General features: G+C 35.8%; 1 protein-coding gene across 2 annotated transcripts; it reads left to right on the plus strand.

The window, feature by feature from the left end:
- The first annotated feature begins 9453 nt into the window (after nucleotides 1-9453).
- On the plus strand, nucleotides 9454-22630 carry LOC142622470 (uncharacterized). 2 transcript variants are annotated; one of them, XM_075795937.1, is made up of 11 exons: nucleotides 9454-9658; nucleotides 14378-14570; nucleotides 14682-14767; nucleotides 15321-15405; nucleotides 16157-16235; nucleotides 16421-16551; nucleotides 16677-16763; nucleotides 16869-16981; nucleotides 19666-19796; nucleotides 21527-21640; nucleotides 22097-22630. In XM_075795937.1, the coding sequence occupies exons 1-10, from the start codon at nucleotides 9600-9602 to the stop codon at nucleotides 21637-21639; spliced, it is 1077 nt and encodes a 358-aa protein (XP_075652052.1). In that variant the 5' UTR covers nucleotides 9454-9599; the 3' UTR covers nucleotide 21640; nucleotides 22097-22630. The 2 variants fall into 2 exon arrangements, with proteins under 2 accessions (XP_075652052.1, XP_075652053.1); XM_075795938.1 differs by lacking the exon at nucleotides 15321-15405 and having other exon boundaries at nucleotides 9464-9658.
- The last annotated feature ends 399 nt before the right edge of the window (nucleotides 22631-23029 follow it).

Genomic DNA, 23029 nt, shown 5'->3' on the forward strand with positions numbered 1-23029 from the left:
AAACGGAGATTTAGAGAGTTGGTGCAACGCCCTACTCATGGTATCGTTGCCTAAACCCCTAGGACGAAGCTTCTTACGTCTGCGGATTGGTCGGGTCGTTCTCCTCACCGAGAGGATGTTGCACTTGCGGGGAATATGACCTTGAACCGTAGCCATGTCCCCCATCCTTCTCTGAGGAAGAACTAGATGAGGACGGGGAAACCTTACGTTTAGCACGGCGTAACTTCCCTCTTCAAACGATTGATTTCCTTCGCATGGATTTAGAGCCCTCATCGTGGGTAGTGCTACCCCCTCCATGAGTATGGCTAGCCCCCGGATATTCGTATGGACGCTTCCCCTCACGATCCCTACGTTGTTCAAGACGTTCGAAATGATCTTCAGGTTGTGACCCTTGTGACTCCGCATGATGAGAGCCTAAGCTCGCCATAATATCCCTACTACTTCTAGACTAGATCCCCAGATACGGCGCCAATTGTAAGTGCACAATTGCGCCCGGACCCAAGAAGAATAGTTATGGGCTCGGACCCAACGAGCCTTAAACAATAAGAATTTGTAGAGTGTGGGCTTGAAACCGGGCTAGAAGTGTATGGGGATGAAATGACAAACTAAAGATTCCAAGTACTTAGAGACAAAAAGGAGTAATGTAAATAGACCTCCTCTGGACGTAAGCCGAAAGCCGTTCTTATATTATATCTCTCTCTTTTCCTTCTTCTTTTTTAGGTTACAAAAAGTTCCGTCCCTTTCTCGTTCCCGGTCCCTCCTTAAATACTCCTCTTTTTAATACTTTATCCACGTGTTGCCCCCCAATTCCTCCCTTAGCCTAGATATTTCTTTTCTTAGTGCCTTTGAATAGTAACTAGAAGTTTCCCTTCCACTGTTTAAGTGTCACTTCCTCATTAATGCGGCCAGGGTGGTAGGTGCAGGGTCTTTAATGTGGAGGTAGCAGCCTTTACCTTTGATATTCTTCCAACATCGGCGCTTCAAGGACAATAAAGGGTTAAATACCTTTAAACGTTGGTCTTGACCGTAACATTACCTAATCTATAACATGAAGTCTCGGTGTTCTTTCGATGTCAGTCCGAGGGGAAAACCATCCTCGGCTGGATCCTAGGATCCTCGGCGTATAGGCCGACCCATAGCACCAACAATCTCTAACCCCAGGGTCAGGTCGGCCTTCTTTAACAAGGCCCAAAAGGCCCACATTCCCACCAGGATCCTTTTGCCCCACACAAGGAGCATCACCATTCAATTAAATTGCTTAATCATAAAGGTTTGTAATATCTAAATCATAACAACACCCAGAAATATAATAAGGTTTTTTTTTTTTTTTTGAAAGCCATGAATATCTGTTTGTTAAGTAATTGTTTGGTCTTTAGTACTATTTCACATACCCAATGACTTCATCAGATGGAAAGGTGCAGAATACATTTGATGAACAACCAGCTTTCAGCCTTTAACACAGGTTAGTCTTCCGACAACCAACAAGGATGATAAATGAATAGGTTAGCAAGGTGTCCCACAATACAAATGGATAAATAGAATCTAATGGATTTTGCCAATTCAATAGTGAAATGATTGAAAATGAAGGAATATAGCATAGTTTTTGGAACAATTTAAAGCAGATGCATTGCATCCAAAGGCATTAAGATTGAGAGAGGAATGGGCCATGTTATGCTCACAAGAGGATGGAACAAGGTGGGTTCTCAAATTTCTTTCATGAAAAGGCTATTGAACCTTTAAGTTTATAAAATTTAAAATGATCCTTTTCTTTGACTCTTTTTTGACCATTTTTCACTTGGCATTTTGTAAGTTCATGCACTATGAACAGGGAATTGGTCGAGTGCTGAGGGCATTTCGATTCAAATGAAATAAAAGAAATGAAAAACAAGAATGATTACTGAAAAGATTGATGGTACATGTGTTGGTGTTGATCATCAGGCACTGGATACGACAACTAGTCATTTCAGCTTTGCATCGCATAATAAAATGAGCAATATTAAGGACAAATATTGTTGAAAGTTCTTTTGTAATTTATTAAGATCGACAAATTGTCTAATAATATAAATTTTACATGGGCTCATCATTAATTCCATTTCTATCATGACAAACTAAGTTAAACAATTCAGCAAAAAAAACACTACGTTAAACAATTATTGTGTCTCTGAATTTATAATATAAAAAAAAGAAAGTCCTATACCTGCAAGCTATATATCGCAGGAAAGAAAAGAAAAATAAAACCCCTTTTATACATCACGTATGATACGATTATTGTATAAAGAAAGCAGTGCAGGACAAGATCTGAATTGACTTCTTTTGTATGTGATATAAATTGGAAGACTCTAGAGTCTAGATATGAGCATTTATGCGTCTGTGTCTGTGTCTGTGTAGTGTATGTGTTGACCCATGTCTAGGAGCAAGCAAACACAAGGACATAGAAATGACTCATGGGAAAAATGTGTGTTCCCACTACTTGTGAACATAATCCATTCATTGATCCTTATGTCTGTGAGGTAATTGGTTCAGATGCTGTATATAGGTATTTCTTAGTATTGGTCTTGGTTTGAGGCGTAGGCTTGCATAATGCAATCAAGATTTTCCTCCACATGTTTAACAACTGAATATATAGGCACAATTTTTTTACTATTTTATTTTTGAGTACACGCATGATTATTTTTTCCCAACTTTGAAGTGTGATTATACAATTTTTTTGTTAGTTACACTAAGAGAGATTGAGAATTTGAATCCTAAACGTTTCTATAAAATACATTATGAGGTGCCAATTGAGATACAATACTCTTGAGATAGATTACACATTATGATGCAGAAGATTTTTAAACCATTGGAATCCTTATTAAGTTGGCCCCATCCTACATAACTTTAAAAAGTTTCGGCGATCTCCTGGGAAGCAGCAGAGGAGTTTGTACAGGCAATGACAGCCATCTGTCGTGCCCCATTGGGATGAATCCGAATGGATAATACAAGAAAGGAAACTGGTAGATTTTCGGGGAACGACTCTGACTCACATGGGGAATCACCCAACACTGAAATTGATTCAAATCATGGCCCCAGTGCAGAGGTGCGATGCTCTTCTGTGCTACAAGGAGGATATACTGGGTATTCTGAAGTATATGATAATATGGAAGCCAGAATGGAAAGCTTCTAAGAGCCTTTTGAGGAGGATGGGATGGAGTATGGTGGAGTCGGCGATGATGAGTGGTAACCTACCTGAGATTGAGGTACCTCTAAGCCAATTCGTCAAAATGAATATTTCATTGTGGAATTGTAGAGGAGCCTTGAATGCTGATTACAAAAGAAGAATCTTTGAAATGACGATCAATCATCGCCCTTCAATCATGGTTGTTACGGAGACGAGGATTGTTGGAGACAGAGCAAGAAAAATTATTGAAGGATTGTTGTTTGATGGGTACATTACAACGGATACCATTGGCTACGCCCCTGTGGATGTTATGGAAAACAGAGGATGTTGAAGTCTCTCCTTTATCAACCTTAAAACAGGAGATTCATGCCATTATTAAGGTGCACTCCTCTAACCTTACTTGGCTTATTTTTGCAATTTATACTAGTCCTAGGTTAGCTGAAAGACGAATTCAATGGAATAATCTAAAAATTGTAGCTCAACTCCATAATCTATCTTAGTTGATGCTGGGGGACTTCAATGAAGTTTTGTGTGGGGAAGATAAGTTTGGGGGGAACCAAGTGAACCTGAATAGAGCTCTTGAGTTTAAAGATTGTCTAGATGAATGTAACATGTTAGATTTGGGCTTTGCGGGCCCTAAATACACCTGGACGAACCGTAGGCCCATCACTAGCCTTATTTTGGAAAGAATTGATGGGTGTTTTGCGAACCCGGGGTAGAGACTCCTTTTTCCAGAAGTTGTAGTAACCCATTTGTCTAGAACCTTTTCGGACCACTGCCCGGTGCTTGTAGAACTGTGTAAATCTAGTGCTAATCATGTTAATAAACTGTTTCGATTTCAAACGATGTGGCTACTCCACCCGGATTTTTATAGAGTAGTGCAGCAAGCTTGGATTGAGGATAGAGCACTGCAAACAACTGTAATGGATTTTGTAGATAGAGTAAAAAAATGGAATGTAGAAGTGTTTGGCAATCTTTTTACAAAGAAGAGAAGGGTGCTAGCTAGACTAAGTGGCACACAAAAAGCCATTACAGAGAATCCAAATGACTTTTTGTTAAATTTAGAAAATCAGCTTTTATCAAAATATTATCTAATTCTAATGCAAGAGGAAGAATATTGGGCTCTCAAGTCCAGACTTAATGCAGCCTCGTTTGGAGACCACAACACGGCTTATTTTCATGTCTCCACAGTGGTGAGGCGACATAGAAATAAAATAAGATGCATCAAGGATGCAGTAAGGAATTGGTTAACTGAAGATAATGAGATAAAGGAGCATATAAGGAATGGTTTTAAGAACCTGTACACCACGGAGTTGAGGTGGTCTACCATTTCCTTGGATGTTTCTAATTTTTCTTGCTGCTACTTAACAGAAGATGATAGAGCTAGGATTGATTGTGATATTATTGTGGAGGAAATGTGGAGGAAATTAGAGCAAGTCTATGGACTCTTAAGCCATTCAAAGCCCCAAGACTCGATGGTCTACATGCGGGATTCTATCAACACTTTTGGATGGAGGTAAAAAATTTTGTATGTGAGGAGATTAAAGGAATTTTCACGCATGGTGCTGTGCCAAGCTATCTAAATGAGACTTTGATATCTTTGATTCCGAAGTGCCAAAATCCAAAATCTTTGAGCAACTTTAGGCCCATCAGCTTATGTAACTCCATTTATAAAGTTCAAAGATTAGAGTGGCCCAAATCAAACCCCATCTCAGTAATTTGATTTCTCCTGTACAGACTGCATTTGTTCCTGGCCGGAGAGGAACCGATAATGTTCTCATCGCCCAAAAACTCTTCCATACCTTGGATAAAAAAAAGGGAAGCTAGGCTACACGGCTATCAAGTTGGATTTAGAAAAATCCTATGATAGGCTTGAGTGGAGCTTTGTGCAGAGAGTTTTACAAGCCTACCATTTTCCCCCAAAACTCACTAAGATTATAATGAGCTGTATTGCGACTACAAGTACATCCATTTTGGTTAATGGGGGTGCTTTACAATCCTTTGATCCATCAAGGGGTATTAGACAGGGAGACCCTTTATCCCTGTATATTTTTATATTATGCATGAAGTATTTGGGCCACCTTATTGAGCAAAAGTGCGTAGATGGAGTGTGGATCCCTTTGAAGGCCTCCAAGGAAAACTTGGGCTTTTCCCACCTCCTTTTTGTGGATGACCTCATATTGTTTGGAAATGTGGACCTAGTTGCTTGTGAAGCAATGGTGGAAGTGCTTGGAAAATTTTGTGCGGAATCAGGCCAAAAAATTAGTTTGGAAAAGTCTCGTATATACTTTTCCCCAAACGTCAATGAAAGTTTAAAGGAGGAAGTTTGTGAGAAAATGGGCATTCGGGAAACGCAGGAGATTGGAAAGTACCTTGGATTTCTGTTAAGGCATAGAGGGGCGATTAGAAATCCATATAAGTTCATTGTGGAAAAGGTCATGAACAAACTAGCGGGGTGGAAGGCAAAATACTTATCCTTTGCTGGACGGGCGGTTTTAATCAAGTTTGTGATGGCTACCATTCCTAATTATGTGATGCAAGGGGTGACTCTACCAATCCACGTTTGTAATAAATTAGATAAAATTAATCGGGATTTTTTATGGGGCTCCACAAGTGAGAAAAGGAGGATGCATATGGTGGGGTGGAACAAAATTATAAGGTCCAAGGAAGAAGGGGGCTTAGGAATACAAGCGGCTAGGGTGAAAAATATAGCTTTGCTCTCCAAATTAAATTGGAGAATGTATCATGAACAAGATGCTTTGTGGACCAAGGTTTTGCTTAAAAAGTATTGTTCCACTTCAAGAGTAAGATCAAGGGATCCGGAAAAACTTTTGTTGTCTCCTAATTGGAAAGCAATTAATCTTGGGTTTCCTATCTTTAAGAAAGAAATTTGGTGGGGAATTGGAAATGGCCACGGGGTTAGAGTGTGGCTAAACAACTGGATCAATGGTGAGTCTCTTCGGGGCATGATTGAGGCACCTTTTAAGGCAAGAAGATGTGGAGTTGACAGTGGCTGCCTTGTGTCGTGACCATGAATGGAGATGGGAGCTCCTCTCCTTTGAATTACTAGACTCAATCAAGAATAAAGTTAAAGCCATCCCACTCCAATTCTTTGGAAGTGGAAAAGATACTATCATGTGGAAGTTTTCTAAAGATGGTGAATTCTCCACAAATTCAGCTTACCAATTAGCCAACCAGTCTGAATCAACAGAAAACCAGTTTCAAGAGTAGTGGATTTGGAAATTGGATATTTTACCAAAGATAATAAGCTTTCTTTGGCTGTGTGTACATGGCAGCATACCTGTGAAGTGTGTGCTGGCGGGGAGGGGTATCAATTGCGATAAGGTCTACCTTGTGTGAAAATAACATAAGGAATCTATTGTCCACCTGCTTCAAGAGTGAGAAGTTGCACAGGATTTGTGGTGTAAGCTGGGACTTCTTCTGCATCATATAAACTCTTTTAATGAAAATTTTGCAAACTGGCTTATAATTAATAGCTTGAGTACTTTTAAGCACAACACACACATTCCTGTCAAATGGAATAAGCCATTAGCTGGATGGTGTAAACTAAATACCGACGGTGCTTCTATTGGAAATCCTGGCAAGGAGGGTGGTGGATTGTGGAGTGATTAGGGACTGTCATGGAGCTTGGGTGAAAGGGTAATCAAGATCGATTGGATATACCACTAGTGTGTTGGCTGAGTGGTGGGCATTGCAGGATGGTTTAATTTTAGCTATTCAATTGGGCATAAACCAGCTTGAGGTGGAAGTTGATGCCAAGGTGATTGTGGAGTTGCTCAATAGTGCTGAATGTCTTAATCGTACTTACACTCCTCTACTGAATGATTGTAGATCCCTCATAGGCAGGTTGGTGCAGGTCTGGGTGAGGCATGCATTTTGAGAGGCGAATCAATGCGCTGATTTTTTGGCCAAAAAGGGTTCTTCCATGACTAAAAATTTTGTAGTTTTTGTCGTACCCCCCTTTGCTGATCTGTGTGTTGTGTTAGAATTAGATAAAAAAAAATTGTTCTATCATAGGCGTGTTGCCAATACGTTGGCCTCTGTGGCCACTGTGTAATTGTTGTTGCTGGTTGTTAATATATCCATCCTTCTAACCAAAAAAAAAAAAAACTTTAAAAACTTTTTTATTTGTTCATTAGTGGAATGATTACTTTGCATGTCAAATTAGTATATTCTTTGTAATAAGGGTCAGGACTTAAGACCCTTCTATCACTTAAGACCCGTGTAGGCTAGCTCAGTGACGAGAACCAATGTTTAAATTCATTCTCCTCCACTTACTGTAATAATTTATAATTAAAAAATGAAAATGGTTTATAAATAAGTCAGCTTATACATAGATTTTTAAAGACTTTTTTTATTAGATACATTTGTATTATGCACATTTATTTTAAGTCAAAAAAGAATATGGATTTAAACTATCCTTAAGGGATACTAAGAATTAAAGCCACAGAAAATAGAACCTACCACTAGCACATGCAAAGCACTCGTATCACATTTTAACCAACCAAGCTCAAAATTTACTTACATTAGGTTATGTAAATTTGTGTAAATATACATGATTGCTATAGTAATCATGTAAATTTATACTGGTGTAATTTATTTTGCATATAGTTTTTTATTCTTTATTTATGCATTCCAATGATGAAGGAAGAAAGTAGATGGTAGTTGTTATGCGCGAAGAAGAGAAATAATTAAAAAATAAATAAAAATTAATAGTTTAATGAAGTATAATGCAAAATAAATAATCTGATATGATGTTTTTTTAAAAGTAAGTATGTAAAATAAAAAAAGTAGATTCTTGTACTAAATTAGACATAAATTTTTGCATGAGTCGATATGAATGCTCTAGAAGGAAAATGAAAAAAAGAAAAAAAAAGAAAAAGGCTAGGGGGATAGGATCAAAATCAGAATGGTTTAGCTATGCTTATCCATTCAAAAAAATTATGACGTGAGTATCAAAATTGTTGGGGTCAACATGAGAAGGCAAGCAAACAGAACTCTGGGCCAATCAACTTAGATTAAACGAAGACGGGAGTCAAGCCTACCATTAGCTCCAATACAAAAATGGAGGCTAGTGATGCATCGTCAAGAACCACTCAAAGATACTTATATTCACAAAAAGGAAGACATTGATTAAAAAAGATTTTTCCTTAATTACAACTACAATACAACAAAATGAGGAAAGAAGAAAGAGATGGTGAATGGAAGAGAGAGATGGACTATTATTCGTATTACCCCACACACACAATAACAACCTTTGAAATATGTTGTTTTTAATAAATCAAAAGTTTGGACTCAAAGTTAGAGGTATAAATCAAATTGACGAATGGCTTTACGACAAGACTTTATAATAGGTAGGGGCATGTCTACTATCCAAGCTTAAGTTGAGATAGAGATCCTACTCTAACTAATCTAAATGTATATGTGTGTGAACCTCTCTTTTAGAAATTTGAACATAAGCCCTTATTCTCTCATCCACAAAAACTTGTATTTATGGAGTATGCATTACACTAAGGGTACACGGTGATAAGAATCTTGTTACTTAGCATTTAATGAGGTTCAAAATACTTTTCATGGTTTAAGGTAATTAGTCTAAACTTTTGGACAAATACATGGTGGGCTTTCATGGTTTCAAGGTGTGTGTTCTTTTTTGTGTTTGTGGCATGTACATGGGCTCATGAATTTTGCAAGTGTTTCGTGCCTACTTGGCAAAATTGATCTCTTAAGCCTATGGATAAGCTCAAAATTGAGCCTCTTTGCCCTCCATATCACACTCACAGACACACACCTTAAAATTTCCCCATTAAAGATTAGATGGGCTTACGAGATGTAATAAGATACCACAAAATATTAGGCCCAACATCATTGTGCTTTGCTATGTGTTGGTCTTGGGATGCATTAACAAAGATGGAATGAATTTACAAGTTAATGAATGAATAATTTATTTCTTAATTTTGACATTTTACATTGTAAATCCATCTTGAAATATGAGGTTAATTGTAAAAAAGTTACATTTAGGGTAGATGTTTCAAAATCACTCAATACATTAACATGAATAACGATAACCCCAATTATCCCAAATAACCCACCTTTTTTTTTTCGACCGGTAGAAAAAAACCGGTTCCAAGTCCGATTATTCTGGGCCTCAGGCCCATCTATCAATGGCCTGGTTGTCTTATACACCAAAAAAAAAAAAAAAAAAGGAAAAAGGAAAAAAGAGGAGATTTCTTGATTTCTTCTCCTCTCCTCTTAAACTTGTCGTTTTGGTTAAACACTTTGAAAGCTGAGAGCTTGTAAAACACTGATTAATTTGTGATTAAGCTAAGCTCCATCTTAATTTCGACATTTTCATTTTTATTATTATAGAGAGAGATCCCACTCTTTTTATGTAGTTCGGCACTAATAAACACAAAGAATCAAAATGATGTCTCCAAGGCAAGTCTCTGAAGATCTTCGTGGTGGTGGATCTTCCCAATTCAGGTCAAATTTCCCTAAACCCTAACCTTCTCCTCTGTTTGTTTCCCGAGAAAACCTCTGGAATTTAATTTCCTTTTTGAACCGTCGTCTTTAGTTTATGATTCGAAGCCTAATACCTATTGCCATTTTCTTGTTCTCAGGAAGTTGGGAATGATTTGTGTGTAATTGTTTTTTTTTTTTTTTGGGCTAATACATTTAGGTGATTTGTTGTTGTTGTTTGTGTGCTTTGTAGAGATGTGGAGTTTTGAGCATTTCAGTTAATTTTTAAGTTCTGTTTGGTTTCAAGGAAAGTTGGGGGAATGTAAAATAAATGCAGGCTGAAAGATACTTTTAGTCTTTAAATTTGATGCAAGTTCGATTTTTGTTCCTAGGGAAATCTTAAATCTATGGAAAATGCTAAAAGGATTACCAATTTCAGTACAAAAGGTTTACAAATCGACATATCAGTCAATAGTCAATGTAGTCAGGGTCGCATATAAAATATAATGTATAGATTTTATTATATTATTTGTTCTTAAAAGTTGACACATTAGTTTGTAAGAACTAAGTAACCTGATCCACAAAGCTCTCACTTTTGCAGAGTTGGGAGAGGTGATTGATAGGCAGTTTTACTCTTCTTCTTTTTTAGGTGTAGTGGTTGATTCTAGACTCAAACCCTTGACCTGTTGCTTTTTGGTGGAAGACACTTACAACCATCGCATCAAGGCCTGTCCCCAATAACACTACTTTTAAGTTTATTCTAGGTGTAGGTGGCATCAACTTTGCAATGTATGCAATTTCTTCAACAACATATGGGTGAAAGGACAAATTTGCTGTAAAATTACAACTATTTAGATTCATGGGATGAGAATCAAACTTGGACCAAGTTTTAGCGACAAAAAAGTATATTTTAGCTATTTTAGCCAAAACTATATGTTACGTAGAAGTTTTGAACTTTGAATTCACTTCTCAACTGTTTTAATGTTTGTAAATATAAAATAATTGCTTAAATAATTAACTGACAAACTTAGAAGGAATCCTTCAACTCACTATGTGGTGATTCAAATTGCCTCTCGTGCTTCTAGTCATGAAATTTTTTTCTATAAATTTTTTTTATCTATAGAAATTATGACATATGTATGGTATTGTGAATTGTTTATATGACCCATAGGTTCACGTGGTTAAAATATGTTAGGAACTCAATTTGGGTTAGGGTTCCTTGAGTTGATTCAAGTGGATTCTTGAGATTTGGAATTGAATGCTGAGTTTTGGGTTTAAGTGCCCTTGGGTTTCACTTATTGCTTAGAATTGGGATGGTTTTGGTGTTTGATGTGAGTCTTGAAGTGGAATGACCAAATGAGATTAGGCTTAAGTGAAAATCACTTATAGGGTTTCGGTTAGTATGGAATTCATGGATGGATTGCATGCAAATGTTGATGGGTTGAATGATTTGTGACTACTTTGAGAGAGTCACCACCTACAAGAATGAGACTACTTCTAGGGAGTCTCTACCTCCAAAAGAGAAAGACTAGAGAAAAATAACAAGAAACTAAGCAACAAAAGGATTCTTAGCAATCAAGGGTTAATTCATCTATTTATATTACTCAAGCCTTATTCTAATTGGTGAGACATGGCTCACTAATTAGGCATTTGCCCTTAAGAATATTCACATGTGATTAATGTGTTGCATGTACACTAACCCCAATGTAATCTTCTTGTGACTAACTTTTGAACTAACTTCAAGAATCACTCCAACCTTGAGTTGCACGTTTTATTGAGCTCATGATTGGCCACTCGAGGTTATCCCATGTGTATGGTATTTAGGAGAAGCATCATGCCAAGTTTGAAGCCAAAGGAGCAAGGAGTGCTGATCCGCACTCTAAGTTAAGATGGAATTGCCTGTTGGACCCTTATGAGTGTTGATTGGTAGTGCACCCAAACTAGGGGTTTTCCTCCTTTTTCAACTTCTCAAGTTCCTAACAATATATACATGGGTGATCATCTAAATCATTATGTAATGGATTAGAGCAGTTTCCTGGTGATACCCCAAATTTTATGGATTTGATTGGAATGGATGAGTTTGTTGTGTGGATGTGTGCTGAGTCCTACATTACTTGTTTACTAGGTAGATGAATTGTAACTTGACTAGTCATTTTGGGAAAAACATAGATGTGGCTAATGCTTTCCTTGGATCATCGCAGATGGTATCATAGCCAACCTAGTAATGTTGTTTGACTCGGACACTACAACATAATGTGGGTCTTGATGAGGACGTTAAGAATTTATGTGGGGGGATTGTGATAGTCAATCTTGTGTGGATTTGAGCATATGAGTGTGTGTTATGTGGGCATGTGATGAGTTTTGCATTTGGTGTTTATTAGGTAGATCCTTAGTTGTCAAAATGTGTATTGTGAATCGATTTTTCCTTTTTTTTTGTTTTTTGTTTTGTTTTTGTTGTATATATCAAAAATATATTGTAAGTTATACTACAGTTTGTAGAAATTTTTTGGATATGCACATATAAAACTATAAAAGGTATATTTATTATAAACATGGGATGGGACATTTTTAGTGGGTGATGCCTAGGACAGTTGCTTCTCTTCTTTTTTCATGGATGAATCATTTGGGGAAACACTCTTCTACTGTTTGGAATATGGTACCAGCTTGTTTGATGTGGCTAATTTGGAGGGAACGAAATCCTCACACATTTGAGGATGTTGAGAGATCTGTTGATCTTTTGAAGTCTTTGCTAATTGGGACTTTGTTTGAGTGGTTGCATATTTGTGATTTTACACAATGTATTTCTGTTTTTGATTTCCTACAATTTGCTCTCTTTTCTCTTTGATTATTTTGTAATTGTTTCAAGTACAATTTGTTCACCATTGTGAATATGATGTACTTTTAATCAATAAAACTTCCAATTACCTTATATATATATATATATTAGACATGGGATAATTATTATGTATAGATAAATACATGTTTGTTATATTAGACTAATTATTTATAAGTCAATTAGTTATATATTTTTTAATAACATAGCAACCTTCTTAAAGAAGAGCCCATTGATTTGCCTCTAGCTAGTAAAACCTATGGGTAATTCAAGGGCATCCACCCTGGACGGGCCAAGCAATTTATGCTCATGCCTAGGAGCAAGTTATATTAAACTAATATAAACTAATATAGCCAAAATAAATAATTAGATTAAGTTGTGTGTACATTCACTTGGCCTTAATCTATTTCCTTATAATGGATAATGCATGCCCATTATCCATTAATACAAAGTAGTCCAATATAGAGTTTCTTAATTTGCAAAATGCAAAATAAAAAATACTGATAAGAGTACCTTCAATCTAAAGATCTAAACCGGAATTTGAAGAGAACCTACCACCTAGGACCAAGAGTGCCTCTTGTGTTATGGTTACTCCTGTGATCTCCATGGATTATAAGGAATAAAGAAAGACAAGAGAGGAGACAAAGGGGTGAGAGAAGGTGAAAGGAGAAGAAAAGTGAAACAAGAGAGGAGAGAAGACAAAATGGGGACTTTGGGGGTTAGAGAGACCGTGAGATAAACAGCATTAAACTTGAAATTGAAAAGCAGGCGTATTCCAAATTTTGTATGGAGAGAGAGGTAATTGATATGGTCATTTTATTGAGCTCAACCAAGTGGCCCAAGAAACTTGTAGTAAAGTATGTCCAACAGCTTGTTGGACTTTGGTCAAATCACAAATATTAGCTAAAGCCCAGTATAAACACACTTGTTTATGTATTGCACAATATGTTTTATTTGATATGATTCATTTCATATGCATATTTGTATTTTTCGTTTCATGAGCATGCTCGATATGCATGTACAATATGACACTTTTTCCTTCAGTTTGATATGTATGTATCAAATGATAGATATCGTAAATTGTCCGATGCTAACTACTACGGATAGATTTAAATTTTTTTTTTTTTTTATAGGTAATTGAAATTTATTAAAAATAAAAAAGTGTAGGCAGGAGGTATACAAAACAAAGAAAAACAGAAAAACAAAACATGAATAGAAAAGGAAATGCACGAAACCAGCAATAATATTAATGACACAAAAGTATAGTGTCTAGAAAGCAGATATATGATGCAAAGGTATCCCAGCCCCTTTAGGGTTAGTGTTTCCTTGGGTTGTGACATTCCTCCAAATCAGTTTTAGTAAAATAGATAAGCAATGCTTACTGAAGCTGTCATGTTGGGCTTGGTTGAGTGGAGATTGGATCTAGTTCCTGTTGGGTTGGCAATAAGCTGCCTTATTGGTGATGAGATCTCCACATTAGTTTGGTGTTTGAGATTTAGGCATACGCTAATTTGTATTTAAGCTTAGGTTATGGCAATAATGATGTTTAGTTGCTGGTCTTCTGGGTTGGCCTGCCAGGTAATGCATTTACAGGTTTGTTTGAAATTTTTGGGTGTAACTGACATGCTAAAGGACTTGGACTTTATAAATAGGTTATTCCTTATTAAGCCCCCCATGTAATCCAGTCTTTTTTTTTTAATATGGTGTTCATGAATATCTTTTACCAATTACCATTGTGTGGGAAAATGTGATGGGAGTTGATCTAACGGTGAGCTTCATCATTTAGAAAACTACTGTCACAAGGTTACGCGTTTTTTATAAGAAAAAACTTTAATGGTATTTTTGTGCGTTCTCTCCTGACTTTTTTTGATAGCCAAAACTGGTATACCAATGATCTTGTGTCCATGCAGGCACACCCCTCTGCAGATAATCCATATTATTGGCAATTTCATGAGAATATGGTCAGTTTACTCAATGTACCGCTATTTGAATCAGACGGGAGCACCAGTCATACTTTTTCTCTTTTGTTGTCTGCTCCCTGCATCAATCCTTTTTCTAATATTACAAAAACCTTGGAAGGGCAGGCCACTCTCAAATCAGCAGGTTGAGTAAAGAACATCCACATCAATGTGAACTACATTCAAAAGGCATCGAAGAAATTTACTGATATGATCGGTTTTATATATTCCTTATGAATTTCCATTTGCTTTTCAGGTAGTGCCTTCTATAATAAATGGTGGCATAACTGCTTTATACTTCATTATGTGGGGAAAAGGCCTCAAATCATGTGGACCAGTCAGGTAGGGCCTTTAATACTTGAGGAAGACTTCAACTCTCTTGAGTGTTTTGAGTGCCTACTTATAAAGAACTTGTTCAATTCTCCTTTGTCCTTCCTTCCCCCCTCCCCCTTGTGAAGGGTCAGTTTTTGCAATTTGTTGGAGAACATAAGAGAAAGCATTGTGATAAAATTGAGTTGAAATAAAAAATATATGGTGTCTATGTTGCGCCTTCCCTTTAGATAAGCAGTGCTTTTGGCAAGCCCAAAAAGCCATCCTTTTGGGTTTTTTGAGCTTATTTATGGGCCCACACCCAAAAAAATAAATTTCTTCCCTCCTTTTCCACAATACTTTCATCAAATAAGTAATCAACAAAGCATATCCAAATGCACTTGAGGTCCCTCAATCTGTTTGTTGTGGCTGTAGGCATTTGATGTTTTATTCTACTTTCATCACTTTCACTGAACTACTGTTTTTTGGTTCTTTCATTTTCTTTGATTGTTCTGAATGTGTGTTCTTTCTTGATTGTAGTCTTTATTATTAGTAGTTACCATTGATTTTGCTGTATATGTGTTAGAGCTATATTGGCAGAGTATTCTGGTTCTGTTCTTGGGGTATTGTCTGCAGTGTTATATGGGCGGAGAGGCCATCTTTGGAAGAAGGTAGCTTTCTCTAATATGTTTAATTATCAAGGTTTTAGTTTAGTGAGCAATGTGCTTGATATCTCTTAAAAGCTTTTATCTTAGAGTGCATAGGTTTTGGCTTTATGCCTGACATGTTTCTTCTGTGACTCAGATCAAATTGATATCGGTATCTTTAAGATCCAATAATCATTTCTGCTTCAGGATCTTTTATCCAATGCTTAACATGGAGGCAAGAGTTTTGCCTATAGCCATATACATTGTCTGTCCCAAATTGTTGGTCCTCTATTCCATTTTGGGATGTTCCAAAATGTAGTCCTCTATCAGAAGTCAATAAATAAATTTCTAACTCACCCTTTATTTTCTTTAAAATTCAATACCATTCTTTTTTCTAGAGTTTAAATTAAGGAGGATAATTTTGGAAACTTGTGCCATTTTAACAAAAAGACATGCATTAAATGCTCTCCTTTATAAAGTTGGATTTTCTAAAAAAGACCAATGTTATCTGGCAGAGGTAGTATTGTGTTGGTTGAGTAATTAAGAGTAGACAATATGTTCTGGTAGAAGTATTGGACGTTATTTTGCAATCAAGCTCTAGCTTTCAGTAAAATATTTACCTAATGAAGCAACATATGAGATGACTTTGCCAGTGATTTCTTATCAATGATAATAATGGGAGATAATAGATATCACTTAGTGAAATACAGATTGGAAGAAAATAGATGTTTTTTCTTTTAAATACTCAGATGGATTTTTCCTCATCTTTTACCAGGTAGGTGGGCTTATTGCAATGTTGGCATCTTTCTACTTACTAGCTCAGGGGTGGGCCATGGCAACATATTCTCCATTCTATATCCTTTTACATAATTTTTTATTTCTCAAACTTGAATTGTATCAAGCTAGTGTTTTCTTTCATGTGTTTCAGTATCCGCTTGAACACTTTCTTTGACCCTTTCCTCGTTTCTTTCAATGCTTTTTCTTTTGTTTATTGTGAATGATAAGCATTGTTCTTATTGTGAACTTAACCTGGAATTACCATGGAAAGATAGCCCTGATGCTGAGGTTCAGACAGAACAAGTGTTGGGTATGAACGAAATGGTAGTTCCCATTTTTGCTGGAATCTTATCAGCATTGAGAAGAGTAATTGCACGGCGTGTTTCTCTCAAGGTGTTGATATTGAGCCAAATGCAGTTGTCTTTTGCATTCCCTGTTGACCCATTTTCCCTTTTGTAATTGATCTAAGCTACTTAATATTCATTAAAGTATTGATTTTAACCATTTTCTGCTTTTAGAATCAACTCAAAAGGCGGCTTCATGCCATAACTATTGCTTCTGCAACATGTTTTCTATTTCCTGTGGCCATGTGGAGCACAATCATAGTAAGTTTTATGGCACTTCGTTCTCTCTTTTTCTTTTTCTTTTTGTAGTTTTTTTCCTAATCTCCCCCACCCTCTGTTTTTTATTTTATTTTTGGGAACATGTAGGGATCACCTTCTGGTAGCAGTGTGGAGCTGCCATTCTCTACTTGGGCTTTTTTGAGCACTAGTTTCTTTGGAATTATCTTGATATTCTATGTTGACAGTATAGCAGAAGAAAGGTACCTCACATCATAATCTCCTTAATGCTGCTCTGTCCATTGCAATTTGTGTTTATAATTATGCAAACACACGGGTGTGAAAGAGTAATTTGATTAATATTGAAGGAGCAAATAGGGCAAAATGAGGCAAAACAAGTTTGAGGAAAGACTTGGTTGTTAGAGGTAAATGGGGACATGGCCCTAGATGGTGCCAAGTGGTGTAAAAGGATCCATTTAGCCAGCCCCAATTTGTTGAAATTAAGGCTTACTTGAATTGGTTTTAGTTGAGTTGCATGGAAAGAAATATACATATTTGTATGCTTGTCAATGTAGCCCTTCAGCTTTTTAGATTAAGAGATTTGACGGTCTCGCCCTTTAATAGGCTACTCATTGTAAAGTTCAATCATTTTAATTTCATTCTATTCATTTTGATGTTGTAAATTTTTATAGGGTTTCCCATCTCTAATTAAGTAGTACAGAATTATCAGACTTGGTCATTACATTGTACTTGGTACAGTATGGGTTCCTATCAGCCATACATGAAGCACAATATGCTCAATACTATTATTCTTTTTTTTTTTTTTTTTTCTAACCTTTTTCTACCTTGGAAAGGTCTAGATATGATTATTTATTGTGAAAGCAACCTACAGATGCAGAACAGAAACATATATTGACATAAATGTGATAACAGAATTGTATTTATTGACTAGACCATTATTCCCCCCCTGTTTCAATCGCCTTTATTGTTATTGTTCTTAGTCTGTTGAGGATCCATGGTGGACCCCAAAATTTTGGGACTAAGGCTCAGCTATTATTGTTACTTATAAACTATGATTATAAGTTTGTGTATAAACACCCACTGTTCTATTTAAACTTCAGTTGTTTTATTTAGGATAAATTACAAATTACATTCCCTAAATGGCTAAATTTGACCTGTTTTCAATCCAATCCTTTAAATTTTTGTTTGGTTTTTAATTATTGTATCATTTCAATCCTTTAACATTATTTTGTTTTCATTTAGTCCTTCCATCTAGTTCTCCAATCTTGTTGTCAGTTTTAATAATTTTCAATTTCCGAAAACAATGTCATTTTGGTAGACTTAACAATGCAGTTTGGACGGAAGGACTACATTGGAAACAAATTGAAGTTAAAGGATTTAAAATGAAAAAAACATGAAACTTAGAGGATTAAATTGAAAACAGGACAAAATTAAAGGGTGTAATTTGTAACTTAGCCTTTTACTTTATTAGTTTGGATAAGTGGAAGTATAAGAAAAGATGGGACATGTGATGTTCTTTCAAAGATGGAGTGACTTATTGATGAAAAGATAAGGGAGAGTCATTCGAGATGGTTTGGCAATATGCAAAGGAAAGGAGAGTGACTAATGTCCTAGTAAGAAAGAGTGATTTATTTCAAGTTGGGGGAATGAAAAGTGGGACATGCAGTATTTGTTCAAAGACGGGGGGTGACTTATTGATGAAAAGATAAGGGAGAGTCGTTCAAGATGGAAATATAAGAAAAGATGGAACATGCAATATACGTTTAAAGATGGGGTGACTTATTGATGAAAAGATGAGGGAGAGTCGTTCGAGATGGTTTGGTAATATGCAAAGGAGAGCAACTAATTTACTAGTGAGGAAGAGCGATTGATTCAAGCTGAGGGAATGAAAAGATGTAGAGTAAGATCTAAAATAACACTAGTAGAAGTAGTAAAAAGGACATGTTAATTAAAGAGGCGACAACAATTATTATTTTGGATATGAGAGAATGGCAGAGAAAAACACCTGCTGATCCCAAGGTTTTGGGACTAGGCTTTGTTGTTATTTTATTTAATTCGCTTACAGCCTGCTTCTTATACACATACACTCTGTCTCCTGGACACACACACACACCGTGCACTTACATTTAGTAGTATCCAAAGATGAAGATATGAATTTCTAAAATCTCATTTTTGTTTCTACAAGCCTTTTCCATTGACATTATACTATGCAGACGGTAAGTTGAAATTGATTGGTTTATTCTTCAGAGCTGCTTAACAACCATCTTCTAATTTATTCTTCACCTATAGTGACAGAGTCTAACCTGAATGATATGAACAACAATTAGGTTTCTGCTAACCCTACTAATTGGGATTTGATAGGTGATATGAATGACAAAAGCAACTAATGGTTTAGCTAAAGATTTGATGACATAGGACAAATTACAAAACCAAAACTGATGCAAGACCAAAATTGAACAGACAAATAAAATTAGGAATCAGGAACTAAATTTGTTTGGAATAGCAAGAAAGCAAAACCTAGGAATCAATACGTTGGTGCAACGACAAGTGCCCTCTGTCCAGACGATATGTGGTCGGTTCAAGTCTAGAAATTAGCCTCTCCAAAGTTGGGGTTAAAGCTGCCTACTGACCACTTCTCTCAAACCCTGCCTGAAGCAGGAGCCTTGTGCACTGAGCACAACCTTTTTAATAATGACTCCACTACATGTGTGCGTGTGTTGTGTGGAGCTACACACAAACATGCACTCTCGCACCCACACACAAAACTCTCACACTTTAAAGTCTAATGTGATGCTTTCGTTATATTTCTGCATGTCGCTTCTTTACAAGTTCTAGAGAAAATGTTATCATTCTTTAAAGATCTTGTGGTTTTAGTATATACTTCAGGGGCTCATAGTTGATTGGTGCAACTCTCATATTTTTGTAGATTACACATGGTTTTTTCTTCGCCGAGGCATTTGATGGCAGCTGGAGGATGCATCATCGTCATGGAGATTGTGTACAAAATGGACTTTTCTTTAACGGGCTTCCTGATTTGCTGCTTAATTTTAGGCTTTGGTATGTATAGAAATTATTTTGTTTAAATTACTAGGGTGAACAATTCATAGGTGCAGAAAGGTGTCTTATTTTTTAAGTCTTATTTATTTATATTTTTTTTGGTGTCCGATTGGTGGTTTAATCTTCTTTCATATTAGAATGTGTTGAAATAAGTAACCTTTGTAGTCTGTGCTCTACTGGCTAGAAATCATATAAAGGTTGGACCATAAGGTTCAGTTCCAGGGGTGTGTGGTATACTGGTTTACCTCAAATGGCATTTCCTCCCCTTGTAATAGCAAGGTGGAGTTCATGACCCATCAGGTGTATTGGTAGTAGTATTATATAATCATTTTCATCTTCAGCTTTCATTGATAAAATACTCCACCAAGGATATACAATTTTCTGCAATAGATGAAGCAAAAATACATCTTGTTTAGTGACAGATGTTATTTTCACATTAAAATGTAAAAATAAATATTATGTAAATATTCGATATCACTTTCATCTTCAGCTTTCATTGATAAAAACACTCCACCAAGGATATACAATTTTCTGCTATAAATGAAGCAAAAATACTCTTGTTTAGTAACAGATGTTATTTTCACATTAAAATATAAAAATAAATATTATGTAAAAATTTGATATCACTTAGAAAAAAATATCTATACTATAATTGTTTTGGACATGTATTGATCTGGAGAAGGTTGAAATCTTGAAGCACCATGCTTCATGCTTGTAATAGCCTCAAGTTTTCGTACAATTTATTTTCAACCAACCAAGAACATAACTGTTCATAGGACCATTTTTGTATAGCAATTAAGGGATACTTTACACTTGCTAGTCGGTTTTTCTCTTCACTCATTCTAACTTTGGCTTTATCTCTTAATCCAAAAGAATTATTTCTATTTTATTGTATGACACGCTTTGTCAGATTATGGCTTTTTTTTTTTTTTGAGATATCATGGCTCCAATATTGATGGTTTATGTTTTGGATAAACTAGCAATAGTCTCTTTTGGGACTGAAAGACTGAAAACATGAATTTTATTGATTTCCTCAAGGTCACTGAGCTCCACATAAGTTGAAGCTGGATACTATAGTATATCTTTCTTATGGATTTAACCTTATGCGTCATAGAATGGATAATTTTGAATTATTAATAAAATGGGAATGCAAAACTTTAATGTATAATTCATCTATAGAGGATTTGAAGCATCACGCATATGGACTCAACATGCAACTTAAACCACTGTTTCCCAAAGATGGAATAGAAATCTTTGAAGGAAGATTTATCTCATTGTTGGCCTCAATTTCCTTTTGAAACTCGCATTGTAGAAGAAGAGGGTCCTTATTATGTGTAACTACCAGCATAAAGTTTATTAGTTACCTGGAGGAACTTCATTGCATGCTTGAAGCTTCTTGTTGGCCTCTCCCCTCCCTTTTATCCATTGTATTGGAAACCTCTGAGGAAGGGGGCCTTGCCTTCCTTCTTTGTATTTCCTTTGCTGTATAGTTTTGTTCTTACTGATATAGGGGAAGAAAAGTGTGTTAAACTAGGTAACTAGAAAGGGAAATTAGACTGAAGCGTAAATGGAATGAGAAAACACATGTTATGGTCTCAGCATCTGGCATGAATTTGTAAATGATTTAGAAACTTGTGTGACACAGTGCTTTAGTGAGCAAATCTTCATTTCTGCTTCTTTTTTATAGTTAATTTTTCATACATTATGTGTAAATGTGACTGAATTTGTAGGGATATATGAGGCAACTTCTTTGGAACGTACAAGGAAAGATTCTTTACAAAGTTCTGATTTATCAAATGGAGTGTTAGACGACCAAATCCAGATGTCTTCTCTTCCAACTTGAAGTATGTTTCTTATTTGTTTGCATACATTTTATTGTCTATGTAATATTGACTGTTATTGTTACGTTTGTTTGTAACTAATACTCTTGTAAGTTGGGAGCTAAGGGCTATCAACAATGTCCATTTGGATTGAAGTATCCAAGAAAACATTGACGAGGGAAGCAGTTGGTTTTAGCAGAAAAATTGGTTTTTCACAAATAATAACAAGGATGTGTTTAAAGAAAGGGTTTGAAAATAGATAATTAGAGGGATTCAAATAGAACCAGGAATCACACACCAAACAAAAATTTAATGTTCAATGTTCATTGATTTTGATATATGAGGAACTTAAGGCAGCATATGTAATAAGGGAAGAGTTCAATAAGTAAACTGCTATAGTCTGCTGGTTTTTTTTTTTTGGGGGCGGGGGCGGGGAGTTCATGAATTTCTCATCTCTGACCACTCAAATTTTTTGTGCAGTTGTCAATCTTTGAGTTTGTTTATATCGCAAGCAATTTTGTTGGCAGTATGTGTAGCGGCCATGTTGGTTCTTTATATACAGATTGTGATTAGCAGGAAGGAAAAATATATCTTGCATCAGTCATGGGAACTCCTGGAAAATACTTGGTTTCCAAAATGCTAGGAGACACCCAAGCATATTGTTGGTTGTTCAGATGTTGATGAGGCATTTTGGGAGATTGAGCAGTGATATCAATGGCTTTATCATATTGGTCTATACGGAGTTTCAATTGTTAAAATTACACTTACCTGCTGAAAGAATATACCTGCACTAACCTAGGATTCTGGGAGGGGTGAGAGATAGAATCCCTTATCTTGCAATTAGTTGAGTTCCAAGGTATCCAAATTGTTGTATATTGAGTGCTACTCACCTCTTCAGCCATGTGACTTTTTTTGTTAACCAGTGCACTCTTCTTGTAATTGGGTTTCTTTAGTGTACCCAACACTAGAGAATTATTGATTTTTAATTATTTATTACATTCTTTCCTCTCACTATGCTAGCCTGCAAATTACCTCTTATGTTTAGTATCTCATTATACATGCAATAATCTTTTAACAAAAATATTAATTATTGTTATTAAGATTAATTATTATTGCTAAGTAAAAAAGAAGGACCAAATTTAGTTACAAAATTAGTTGTAATTTAATACTACAATTTTACTCAATATTTTTTTATTAGAGGTGATTTTTGAAAAATTCATTATTGGATTACATCTTCTTATATCTTTCATGTTTACAAAATTTAAAAAAAAATTAAAGATCAATAGTTATGACATCAATAAATTATTTAAATTGCAAGTTTTTGTAGTTTGAAATTATATGTAAGATATAAGCTTATATATGATATAATAAATAATATCCTATAGATAGGGCTGTCCACGGGTCGAGTCAGCC

Source organism: Castanea sativa, chromosome 1 (assembly GCF_040712315.1).
Source record: "Castanea sativa cultivar Marrone di Chiusa Pesio chromosome 1, ASM4071231v1".
Lineage (NCBI taxonomy): Eukaryota > Viridiplantae > Streptophyta > Magnoliopsida > Fagales > Fagaceae > Castanea > Castanea sativa.

Coding starts and splice junctions, on each gene's coding strand:
- LOC142622470 (XM_075795937.1), top strand. CDS start 9,600: ATGATGTCTCCAAGGCAAGTCTCTGAAGATCTTCGTGGTGGTGGATCT. Junction 16,236..16,420: donor GGCAACATATTCTCCATTCT/ATATCCTTTTAC, acceptor ACCTGGAATTAC/CATGGAAAGATAGCCCTGAT. Junction 16,552..16,676: donor CACGGCGTGTTTCTCTCAAG/GTGTTGATATTG, acceptor TTCTGCTTTTAG/AATCAACTCAAAAGGCGGCT.